Source organism: Ambystoma mexicanum, chromosome 12 (assembly GCF_040938575.1).
Source record: "Ambystoma mexicanum isolate Mex_15411 chromosome 12, UKY_AmexF1_1, whole genome shotgun sequence".
NCBI classification, from domain to species: Eukaryota; Metazoa; Chordata; class Amphibia; order Caudata; family Ambystomatidae; genus Ambystoma; species Ambystoma mexicanum.
The window spans coordinates 55,981,279-55,994,034 of NC_090936.1; the positions used below are offsets into that span (position 1 = coordinate 55,981,279).

Below are 12,756 nucleotides of genomic sequence, written 5' to 3' on the forward strand. Positions count from 1 at the left end.
TTAGTATTTCTAAACTGACCGCGCATGATGAAGTTGTGTTTGCCGTATCAAATTATTTAGCCAAAGCTTGGCCGATAAGATCAAACGTGATCTGTCTACCAACTGTTTTAGATTTGAACTTATAGCATGTTTTAATATTTCCTTTTTATGCAGCTTATCAATTTAAAAAAAAGGCTTTTTATTATTTAATGCAATATGTTTTATATACTTTTTACTGGATTGATTTGTCACTTATTATATGCTTATTGTGAGAAACCTGAAGGCGTCTCCCTATCTAGTCCCCCGGGACCTGTCATCCAGGTGGCCAGGACATGGCCATCGCTTTTGGATCCAGTTCCTGGGGCTGTACCAGTGTGGGCGGATGGCCTGGATGGGGGGTCCTTGGGGAGTGGGACACCGATGGGTGAGACATGGTATCCCCCTTCTTTAAACACCTTTTCCCATCCTACCACGTAGGATATTCCAAAACACTGCCCCCCCCTTTTCTGACACAAACACTCTCGCACAACACGAAAAACAACGGACTAACACCAGAGCTGTTTACCTGATGTCCCAATACAAGGGTCAGGCAAAGTCAGGCAATAGATCAGAATCACACACACATCTGACAGACCTTTCCCTTCCCCACAGGGACAAACGGCGGAACATGACAGCAAACTATGAGCAAGGCAGACCACACGAGGTGAGAGCTAACTCAGCACGGCAGTTCAAGTGAAGGAGCAAGGCGGCATGATTTGAGTGGACACCAAGGGGAGAAGTGACCTTGCCCTTATTGACAGAGACCCGTGAAGCCTCAAGAGAAGGAATTGTAAGACTGCGAACAATAGCCTGCATGTGTTGCTGCAGATGTCAAAGGTACCCGGGAGACTCCTCTGCTGACAGCCAAGCCGAGGAGAGATGCATGACCCAATGGTACCGGTCTTGACTCTACAGACAAGAAAGCAAAGCAGTTCATCACAGCCGGTGAGTCAAGGGGAGAGCCGATAAAGTAACCAAACTGTGTTGAACGAAAGTAACAAGCAGCTAATTGAGCTTTGAATGAGCAAAGAACTATTGACATGATATGAAATGGCATTTGTAACGTGCCTATACACAAGTGTTTCGAGGCGCATAAGGAAAGGGGAAAGCAAGCATCACAGAACCAAACACCACATGGGTGTTCACTTGAGGAATACTAGGCGATTACCCTGCTGTTGAACTACAGTATCCAGAAGGCCTTAGGAGAAAGGCAGAAGGGGGTCAAAGTGGTCATACAGGGGTCTTGTCTAATCCTCCATACAGTCGAAACTCTTTGACCGGCATATCATTGGGAAAAAAAGGAAATTACTCCTGCATGGTAAAAAAGAGTGCACAAATAGTGGCTTGTAAAGTTTGGCAAGAGTGAACCCGGCGGAGGGATGCTAACAGGAGGGGACGAAATCTGAAGTCCCATGAACACTGTGTTGACAGGAGTGAACCTGAAGGAGGGAGGCTAGAAACTGAAAAGGGGCTGAACCCGAAGGAGGGAGATCCAGGGGTGGAAAGTCATCGCCCTAACTACCGTATGAAAGGAACTGTTTTATTGAGTTGTTAAGTACGACTGTGAGGCGTCTGCGCCCGGAAGAGGGGAACCCCCGGGGTGAAGCCATCACCCAAAACCATACGAGGAACAGAACCTTTGTGTTTGTTTGAAACTATCAGGCCCTCGAGGGCAAGAGACTTTTTATTGAAAAGAGACTTTAACCATCGAAGAACCTGATGTCTGGAGCAGAACTGTCGGCTCGTGGTGGGAAAGCTCAAGTGTGTGCTGTGCTCAGCAGACCCACCTTGTCTCATGCTGAAAACTTTGGGAAGGGAGACCCCTGGCAATCACATCCTGACTTATTATTTGTGAACACTTTGAAAACCCTATCCCACACTCTTTCTATTATTAGTTGTAATGATTTGGCAGTAGGTTCTTTTTTTAGTATAGGTCGTTTTATTTTGACAAGACGCCACAAGGACATCCTTAATTTTCCTTTGATGGTCGACGCTTGGTCCCATCTTACATTTGGGTTAGGTGTTTTTCCATCCTACATTTACAGTTTAAACACCCTAGAACTTTGATCACTTGTGTCTGTCTTTACTGTTGCCACCATGAGTTCATTACACCATACACAAGTGTTTCAAGGTGCAACAAGGAAAGGGAGGGGGAACAGAGGGAGGACAAGACAAGGATCTTACTAGCCCTTGTACCACTGAGATCGTGCAAGTGCACACAACAAGAAGTGCAGGGGGGAGGGTAAAGGGAGGAGTGCACCCAGAGCCCTGAGTTAAGTGCTGGGAGGCTGGAACTACAGGGGACAATCCCAGCCCAGTAGTGCAAGGCTAGCCAGGAGGCATGTGCAGGGGACTGGTCAGGGGGGCTCTGGTGTCCTGTAAAACACGGAGGACAGCCATTCAGCAGATGGAGCAAGGGAAAGGTTAGCAGGGTAGAGGGAGAGAGAAAGAAGAGGAGAAAAGGTAGGCCTTGAGGAATTTCCCCAAACTTGAGGGGGTCCGGCTAAAGACGGAAAGAGTCAGGGAGGCCATTACAGAGGGAGGTACCTGCAGAGGAGAGAGTTCTACTCCCCAATATCTGCTTGGAAAAGTGACTCACCCACAGGGAGTTGGAGGTAGATGAGTGAAGGGCTCTAGGAGGTAGGTACTAAGGAAGAGAGAGCTAAAGATAATAAGGGCCATTGCCCCAGAACGCCTTGTGGACGATGCAGAGGATCTTAAACTTGATCCTTGCAGCCACCGGGAGCCAGTGGAGGGATTTCAGGGCCGGGAGATGCTGTCCCTTGGCTTGAGGCCGAGGATAAGTCTTGTGGTCCTGTTCTGGATGAGTTGAAGAGGGCGAAGGGTAGAGATAGGCAGATTGAGAAAGAGGCTGTTGCAGTAGTGCAGCCCAGAGAGAACCAGTGCTCTGGAGACTGAGCTTCCATGGGAAAGTGAGAAAGGGGAGAATACCTTTGAGGAGGTACAGCTGGAAGTGGGCCTTCTTGGCAAGGCCTGTGATGTGTGGCGGGGAGAGTCGAAGATCACTCCAAGATTTTTTGCCTCAACAGAGGGTGAGGACAGAGGGCCTAAGGAGGGGGGCTAAAGTGGGAGAAGGATATCCGTTTTGCTGGCATTGAGGCAGAGATCGTTAGAGGCACACTATGACTGAATAGCAGATACACAGTCCAGGATGAGCGAAGAGGAGGCCGAGGGTAGCCTGAAAGAGAGCTTTGTGTCATCTGCATAACAGTGAAAGTTAGAGGTGAAGGTAGAGATTAGGAGGGCCAAAAAATGTATCCTTTTTTTGGCATGTTGCTGAAATAAAGTTGAGGATGAGTGCATGGACTGACCTAGCAGAGGCCCTGACCCAGCCTCAGTTCTGCTGGATTTGCCTGAGAAGGCTGCTGCTTTACTTAGCTCCTGGTGGATTTGATGCTGCAATTTTGATATCCTGGATGGCATACCAGCCTTCTGTCCTGTTACCTTTAGGATTGATTTGAATTTTTCACTGCTGGACTGGGCTGTCCATTTGCTCTCCCTGGTTCTCTGCGTTGACTGGGCTCAGACTACTGTGCTGTGACCGCCTCCCAACCGTTTTACTGCTGCTGTCCTATTTTACCGCCTTAATGATCTGTTTTGGTGTGGGAAGCTGCTCTCACCCAGGAGGGTATTGGGACACCAGTACCTCACCTCTTCTGTTTGTTTGGGCTGCACTGGTTTGCCTTCCCAGTTACCTTCATTGTGGGACTGCTATGCTTTTGGACCATCAACCACCAAGCTCGTCTGTCTTCTAGGAGTCATCTGCTGTTGATTTCCCTTCTGGCAGATAGAGTCCCACTCCTGGGAAGAACGATTGTTGTTCATTTTGGCTTTCTGAATTGCAGTTGGCCCAGGTTTCAAGTCTCTTGTTGACCAAATCCTGTAAACCGCACCTGAAACTGAAGAGCTGTAATCCACTAGGTTTTTTAGGCATTCCTAGTCCAACTTTTCTGGAACCTCGACCATGAGTAATTGGGCCTCAAGTTGGTGGGCTATTTGTGATACTTACCCTCAGGGATTCACGTGGTCTGTTTGATTTCTGCAGGTCCTCTTCAACCATGTGGATATACTTCTGTTAGCTTGAATCATGTTTAGCTGCTCCTCTTCCTAGGGCTGCCTGGTCTTGAACTTGGCACTGGTGCTCTTCAAGAGGGTGTCCGCTGGCCTCACTGGGTCGCGGGTGCCGTCTTATTCGTACTTGTGGGTAGGAATGGTACTTAACTTTATTTTCCCAATATCCACAACTGTGACTACTAGCTTTGTCCGAATCATTTCTATGGTGAACTTTAGAATTCTCCTGGAACACCCCTAAAGGAACACCCCTAAAGTAACTTCCGGGGTACCCTGGACATTTTTCCCACCAACCCCCCATCCCTTGGGCCTATCAAGTGTTTGGCCAAATACTGGAATTGTAGTAAGTATCACTGATTTTCTATGCATTTGTAAAGTTGTGTATTACGTTCCTGCCCATGAAGAATGTGTTTTGCAATGTATTACTGCAAAGTTGTTAGTGTATCTATTTTTCTAATAGTGGAATTAGTTGGTGCTGTGAGTGTATGTGTGCCCTGTCTTTTGGTGGCATCTAGTTTTGTTCCCAAGTGTGCTCCACGTTTCCTCCTCTCTAGGTCCTACATTTGCTGTAAGGTGTGCATTTGTATTTCTTGTAACACTTTGTCCTAAATGTTGAGGAATACTTTTGCTAGATTGAGTGTTCTCATTTTGTGCCCTGAGCCGGGCTTTATTTCTGTGCCTTTTGAGTGTCTAAGGTTCCCTTTTCTTCCCTCCCCATAGCCTTTTTGAACTGCCTGTCACCAGGTAGTGGACATGCATCTTGGTTTTAGGAGTTGGTGAGAGCTTAAGTGACCAGAACTGTTTTTTGTATATGCACTGTGTCTTACTATGTGTTCTCCAGCATGGGCTCTGGCATGGATTCACATGCTCATGAATATTCCCTGTCACGCTGGGAATCGTCGGTAAAAGTAAAAACAGTTTCACTTTACCTTTAAAACTGTATTTCGAATGGATTGCGTCCTCCCACGTATTCCTCATCTTATGATAAGTCGTTATCTCCAGCTTCGCTGCTTCGGAAAATATTTTCGCGGCAGAGGGCGCTGTGCTCGAGGTCGTGGCATTGATTGTCCCTCGACGGACTCCGTACTCTTTCGACGTCACCGATGGTATAAATAGCTCGAGCCGCGCCCATTGCTTCAGTTCCGTTTTTCTGATCGCTTCGCTATCGAGAACAGCGCGCTTGAGATTTTCTGTGAAGAAAATGTCGTCGTCTTTGACTCCTTCGACACCCAAGACTGGGTTAAAGAAGTGCGTAGATTGTGGATCGAAAATGTCGATCACGGATCCCCACCGAGTTTGTCTCTGGTGTCTCGGTTCAAGTCACCGAACTGGCGAATGTGGTTCCTGCCAATCCATGACCGAGAAGGCCCTTCGTGAGAGGAGAGGTAAACTGTTGGTGGAAGTGAAGCCTCTAAGAAGGCTACGTCCAAAAAATATAAAAAAGCGACCGATTCGAAGGAATCGGATCACCATAGGCATTCCAAGAGATCTCGATCTCGGAGTAGATCGAGACACTTCTTCCTCGTCCAAAAAAATGAAGAGGAGACATAGATCTCCCTCATCATCATCTTCTGAGTCGACCGAAGAAATTCGATGTCCGACAAAATCGGATTCCCCCAGAAAATGGAAGGAATTTCGTAAAAAGATGATGCAGGTATTCGAGAATGCGGCGCTGACCCCCTCGAATGAACCTCGGAAGAGCCATATGCCTAAAGCCGCTCCATTGGACGACAAAGGGAAGTCTAAAACTACTATGGTAAAAGCCAGTAGTGTCGAGGATACTCGAAAAACTCGAGTCGATGACAAGTCGTCGAGGACTCTTCAAGAGTCGAGCACCGCTCCGGTGCCACATAAAAAACATAAGTTGTCGCTTTCGATGACTTCATCGACGCCATTGGCGTCGATCGTTTCGGCATCGAAGCCAAAAGCATCCGTGACGCCTGTATCGAAGTCATCGAAGATTCCTTCGACAACTTCGAAGGATTTTTCCATTCCTTCGACGCATATTGTAGAGGAAGAAAGGAGATTACTCCATTGCCCAGGTGAGACTTTTTTAAGTCCATGTCCTCAATTTATGAGGAATCTGGCTCAGAGGAAAATGAAGTCACTCCTTTCGGAGTTTCATATGGCACGAAACAAGTTCCTGAGGAACTCATTGATCAAGAGTCTAAAATGAGAGACCTGAGTGATACCCTACAATCTGCTAGTGGAATCGACACTTCCCCAGAATTAGAGTTTGCCAGACCTGATCCTGCAGAACATGCAGACTCGGGGTACAGGAGTCTTATGACCATAGTGATTGAGTATATGGGTTGGTGTAACACTTCACCCGTTTTCAAACAGGACGACATGACAGATATAATTGTCAGAGGTCCTCAAAAAGATCCAGTTCTCCCTTTCCACAGGGCTCTTCAGAGGACGGTGGAGAAAAACTGGGAAAATCCTGAGAGCATTGCTGCTGCAAATAGTAATTTCCCCAAGAAATACAGACCAGCTGGTACGGATCCTGAATATTTAAACAGGCATCCGACTCCAGAGAGCCTAGTTATTCAGGCAGCATCCACATCAAAACAAACTGCATATACCTCTATCCCTCTGGATAGAGAGGATAAAAAAGTTGATGCTTGGGCCCGTAAAGTTTTCACTTCAGGCAGCATGGCCCTTAAATCGACAAATGTCACCTGTACCCTGGTCAGGTTTACCCATACCCTGTGGGACTGTATTTCGGCGGCGGCAGATCATATTCCGGAAGGCGAGGAAAGGGTAGGCTTCCTGAATATAGTCAAAGACGGGAAGGAGGCAATGGGGGAATGTCTCCAGTCTGGGCTGAATACTGCTGATAGTATCAGCAGATCCATGGCTGCAAGCATTGTGCTACGCAGATTTGCGTGGTTGAGGAAGTCGGGGTTTGCACCAGAAGTGCAAGCCAGACTCCGCAACATGACCTTTGATGGTTGAAGGCTGTTTGGCAGTAAGGCTGATGAAAGCCTAGAAAAACTTCAGACCTCGAAAGCGGCAGCTAAATCGCTTAGTGCCTCCATGCGCCAGCCTCAAAAACCCTATTCCGGCTCATCTTCCTGGAGGGGTCGTTCTTTTCGTTACTACTCCTCATTTGGTAGAGAAAGAGGACAGGCTTCTCAAGGAGGCAAAAGAAATTTCCCTCATGGTGCACGAGGAAGAAGTGCAAAATCAGCCTCCGGAGCGGCATCTTTACCCTCAGCCACTCCTGCAGCCGCCTCGAAATCCCTCGGAGACCTTGTTGCACAAAACACCAGTGGGAGGCAGGATCTCTCAGCATCTGAAGGAATGGCGGGGCATTACCTCAGATGCTTGGGCACTGGAAACAGTAGCTCAAGGTTACTGTCTCCCCTTCTAAAAGAGGCCTCAGAATCATCCACCAGGAGCCAACTCCGTAAAAATTCCAGACCCGCTCCTGTTGCAGGAAATTCTAACCCTGCTAGAGAAAGGCGCTATAGAACAGGTACCTGTAGCGGAGAGGAACAGGGGTTGGTACTCCCCATATTTTCATCCCAAAAAAGGACGGAGGATTGAGACCCATCTTGGACTTAAAAAACTTGAACAAGTTCCTCAGGAAGGGGAAGTTCAAGATAATGACCCTTTCTCAGATCCTTCAGGCTCTCCAACTCCAAGACTGGTTTGTATCATTAGACCTTCAGGATGCTTACTTTCATGTGCCAATCCATCCAAAGCACAGAAAGTACCTGAGGTTCGCGATTGGCAACTCTCATTATAAGCTTCGAGTTCTGCCATTCGGGTTGACCTCCGCCCGAGGGTTTTCACCAAACTGTTGGCGGTTGTGGCAGCGAGTCTCAGGAGAGGGGGTATTCACATCTACCCCTACCTAGACGATTGGTTGATTAGAGCAAGTCCTCTGAAACAAGCTCAGGAACATCTTTCGATCACCTGCCACTTCCTCCACTAATTGGGTTTCTCACTCAATTTCAAGAAGTCCCATATGATACTATCCCAAAAGCTCCAGTTTATCGGAGCAGTCTTGGATACTTCCTCGGGAAAAGCCTCGCCCCCCGAGGTGAGAGCTCTCCACATTCTGCAGATGGTAACAAAGTTCCAGAATGCCCAACGTCTACCGGCCTTCGATTTTCTCAGGTTGCTCGGCCTCATGGCATCCGGCATTTTCCTAGTACCAGAGGCCAGTTTGAGAATGAGATCCCTTCAATGGGCACTCAGAACTCAGTGGTCCCAGTTCTCAGGGAATATGTTGGATCTGCTGCAAGTCCCGAGTGCAGTTGTTCAGGATCTTCTATGGTGGGCTTGCAACAACAACATTCTCAAGGGAGAATCTTTTTGGCAACCATGGCCGGAGGTAACAGTAGTGACGGACGCTTCACTCACGGGGTGGGGAGCACACACCAACGATCTGACAATCAGCGGTCGTTGGTCTCCATCGGAGTCCAAACTACACATCAACCTTTTGGAGCTGAGGGCAATCAGACTAGCGCTGAAGGCCTTTCTGCCCTCTGTACAGGGAAAGAATGTCCTGGTAATGACGGACAACACAGTGGCCATGTACTATCTCAACAAGAGAGGAGGTGTAGGGTCACTACCACTGTGCAGAGAGGCAATGCAGGTCTGGTTCTGGGCAATATGAGAAGGAATCTCTCTATCGGCAGTTCACCTAGCCGGAGAGCAGAACACGGCGGCAGATGCTCTGAACAGGCAGAACACAGTCTCTCATGAGTGGGAGCTAGCTCAGGAAGTCCTTCAAGAGATCTTCGCCCTTTGGGGAACCCCTCAAGTGGATCTGTTTGCCACCGTAATCCATCAGAAGTGCCCAGCAGTACTGCTCAAGGGAATTTCCTCAAAGAGGAGCTCTGGGAGACGCATTCGTAGTGGAGTGGAATTTTCCACTACTGTACGCGTTTCCCCCAGTCCCCGTGATTCCTCAAGTAATCAGGAGGTTGAGAAAGTTCAGGAAAACCATGATTCTAATTGCCCCGGATTGGGCCAGGAGGACGTGGTACCCGGACCTTCTATACATGTCCATCTGCCCTCCAATACGTCTTCCACAAAGAGAGGATCTTCTCTCGCAGGAGGAAGGTTGGGTTCTCCATCCAGAAGTCAAGACACTTAACCTTCATGCATGGTTTTTGAGAGGTTGAGATACAAGGATTGGGATCTTCCGGATGAAGTAATGGAAGTCTTGCTTTCGGCCAGAAGGCCAGCAACAAAATCTGTGTACCGATATCCCTTGAACAGGTTTATTAACTGGTGCAGAGATAAGGATGTGGACCCGTTTCAGTGTGGCACTCCAGTAGTGCTCTCTTTTCTATTACATCTAGCCAATCTGGGGCTCCAGATAGGAACAATCAAAGGATACCTTGCTGCGCTGTCCATTTTCAAGCGCACCTCGGAAGAGGTCTCATATTTCAAAATACCATTAATCATTCAGTTCTTAAAAGGGCTTACTAACGTATACCCTCCAGTACCTTTTCATGTCCCAACTTGGGATTTAAATTTAGTACTAAAATGTTTGACTTGCATACCTTTTGAGCCTCTGCACTCCTGTCCATTGAGGCTTCTAAAATTAAAAACTGTCCTCCTTGTGGCCCTATCATTAGCCCGCAGGGTTAGTGAACTTCAGGCTCTCTCATGCATACCACCATATACTATTTTTTATAAGGATAAGGTAGTCCTTAAAGTTAAACCTTCCTTTTTACCAAAGGTAGTTTCGGACTTCCATTTGTCACAAAAATGATATTAGCAACATTTTATCCTCCTCCTTATTTGGGCAAGGAAGAGGAGAGACTGCACAGACTAGATCCAAAGAGGGCTCTTAGTTTTTACATCTCAAGGATGTCTAAATTACGACAGGATGACCAACTGTTTGTGGGTTATACTGGTCATAAACTGGGCTTATCAGTAACAAAACAGACCATATCCCGCTGAATCATTTTGGCCATAATTGAATGCTACAGATTGGCGGGAAAAGACCCACCATATGGGCTTCAAGCCCATTCTACAAGGGAAATGGCTACTTCTGCGGCTCTAAAGAGGGGATTCCCGGCAGCAGATATTTGTTCAGCTGCAACTTGGAAAACAAGGCATACTCTCATCAAGCATTACTGCTTGGATACTGCCTCCTCCAATGAGGGGTTATTTGCCAGGGCAGTTCTACATTCTGTCCATGAAAACTGTAATTAGTACTCCCACGGAGTACGTGGGAGGCCACAATCCATTCGAAGAACAAGTTACTTACTAAGTGTAACGTTCTTTCGACTGGATGTTCCCTCTCACGTGTTCCTCATCGTCCCTCCCATCCTACCCCACAGTAGAGTTTACGTTTTCTTACACTTTCCTCTCACAAAGAAGGTATCAGTCATGGGGCACGCCTGGGAGTTCCTCCTATATGTTCATCGAAAAAACAGAAGTGAAGCAACAGGCGCGGCTCGAGCTATTTATACCATCGGTGACGTCGACAGAGTACGGAGTCCGTCGAGGGACAATCGACGCCACGACCTCGAGCACATAGCGCCCTCTGCCGAGAATTTTTTTTCCCAAGCAGCAAAGCTGGAGATAACGACTTATCATAAAATGAGGAATACGTGGGAGGAACATCCAGTCGAAAGAACGTTACAGTTGGTAAGTAACTTGTTCTTCTGCTCTAAACCAATTATTGTCCCCAGGGGTCTACTGCCCCCATCCAGCAACAGTCCTCACCCTAAGCTCCACCTTGGTGGTCATCTTCATATGTTTACTGCACGCTTCAGTGTGGGTACTAGCCTCCATACCTTAATGCCTAATTGTTCAGCTACAGCTCCCACTTAAGAGAGTCTGGTCTTTCGTTTTGGTCAGAATAACTAACTGCTTCACTTTAGGGTAGATGGTTACACAGCCCTCACCAGGAGCTTGTTGAAAAATCTCCCTAATAATGGCCCTGCAGAGTCCCCAACCTTCCTTAAGTTAGAATGTGCATTATCCAGGTTGCTACAACCGCCTTAGCCACTTATTGACGTGGCAATGACAACCGGAGCAGTGTGCGAGTTTCAAAGAAATTGCAGCTTGCAGGTGATTTCAAAAACATGCATAGAGAAAAAGGGTTTTTTAATATCGGCGCTGATTGAGTTATACGTCTACCCAGGCAAAGGCAGTGTAAGGGCTGTTTATCATACAGTATCAGCCCGTGAATCTAAGTAGCAATACTGCATTATTTTACTAACATAAATTGTGTTTCAGGCTTGTTTTTTTATTACAAAATATAATCTCTCTGTGATCAGCCTGCCTAAAATGACTCCCTGTATAAGACCAGGCTACAGCAAGGCTGGTTTGTCCCAGCATGTAATTTCCTTGCCGTCTGGCCCAGTTCCTCACTTTGTGGACGCAGGCGGTGCAGCGGCTCAAGGACAGCACAGCTTTAGATTGAGGTTTTGCTATGCAGTCTTTATTTTTTCTGATTATCAGAGCACAAGAGCATCATAATTCTAATATGTTTGTTTTCTTTTATCAATATATTTTACGATTGGAGGCACCACTCTAAAACAATTACCCCACATAAGGAAAGTAAATGTTAAACAGCATGTGAATTGGTGTACTGTGCCTGCTTGGATGTCCCTTCCTGAAAAGCAGTACTGTTGTAATAGACTTCAGATTTCATTGATATTACTCGGTATTCTCCACTGTTCTACTCTCTAATGTCTAACAAAAAATGTTGGTAGTCTGTCGGTAAATCTATTTCGACCCTTGTAGAATCTTCCAAATGTTGTGAACCTAATTTTAAATATCCCAAAGCTCAGTGAAGATGAAAGGGTTTGCTTGATGTTATAGATCCTGTGCACTTGTGTGTGGCATGTGAATGTAATGTCAGATTCTTCTTTGTCCCTCAGGTTTCTGCAGTGAGCACGATTGTGAACAGAGGGACACCACTAAAGGCATTTGTGTTCAGAAACTACAATCATCTGCCGGGTGTCAAGTCTCACTACATGGGCGGATGCCAGTATAATCTTTGGCAAGCCATTCGAGCCTCGTCTGCAGCACCAGGCTACTTCCAGGAGTATGCGCTGGGGAACGATCTTCATCAAGTATGTCTTCAGCTTCTTGTCATTGTAAAAATGCGCCAGACTCGAACGGCTGACGCACATTAATCCTTGCCTCCGAGTACCAAGCATCTCTCTCCCAAGAGGATAAATGTGCTCACTTGGTACCTTCCATGACCTTTTACTGAGAAAGTCACTGTACGATGCACGATTGCTCTTTTCACAAATACACTCCATTGAGCCCTTTGTGCTGAATACCAACAAAGGCTTATATCCTATCTAAAACCCTTGTGCAGTCCCCAAATCCCATACGCTGGTAGAAGTGGGTCCTTTTGGTCTGTGGTCGGCTGGTGACTCGATTATGGAGAATTCTTAACTGTTATTCAGCTGGAGGGGTGCGCCCAGGGTGTTTGTGTTAGAGGAATGTGCTTACAGATGTGATGTGGCTGAAAGAATCAGATTACTAAAATCTTTAAGGCATATCTGTGCCATTCTGAATACATGGAAATATGTGAGCTGTCTTGCACTGCTCCCTTTATCAAGGAATCACCATTTCGGTTAGTAGCCTTTACATCACATCCTTTGGCAATGCGGGTCATGTGGGAATCCTCAGCTAGTTAAAAGCTCATCCGAG

At 46.9% G+C, this 12,756-nt stretch overlaps 1 protein-coding gene across 1 annotated transcript in view; it reads left to right on the top strand.

Moving 5' to 3' along the window:
• The window catches only part of PNPLA8 (patatin like phospholipase domain containing 8), a 188,887-nt gene that overhangs the window by 136,272 nt on the left and 39,859 nt on the right, over positions 1 to 12,756 (top strand). Inside the window, exon 8 of the mRNA XM_069627957.1 lies at positions 11,973 to 12,167. Within this exon, the coding sequence (XP_069484058.1) occupies positions 11,973 to 12,167 (195 nt within the window). The remainder of the gene's footprint in view (positions 1 to 11,972; positions 12,168 to 12,756) is intronic.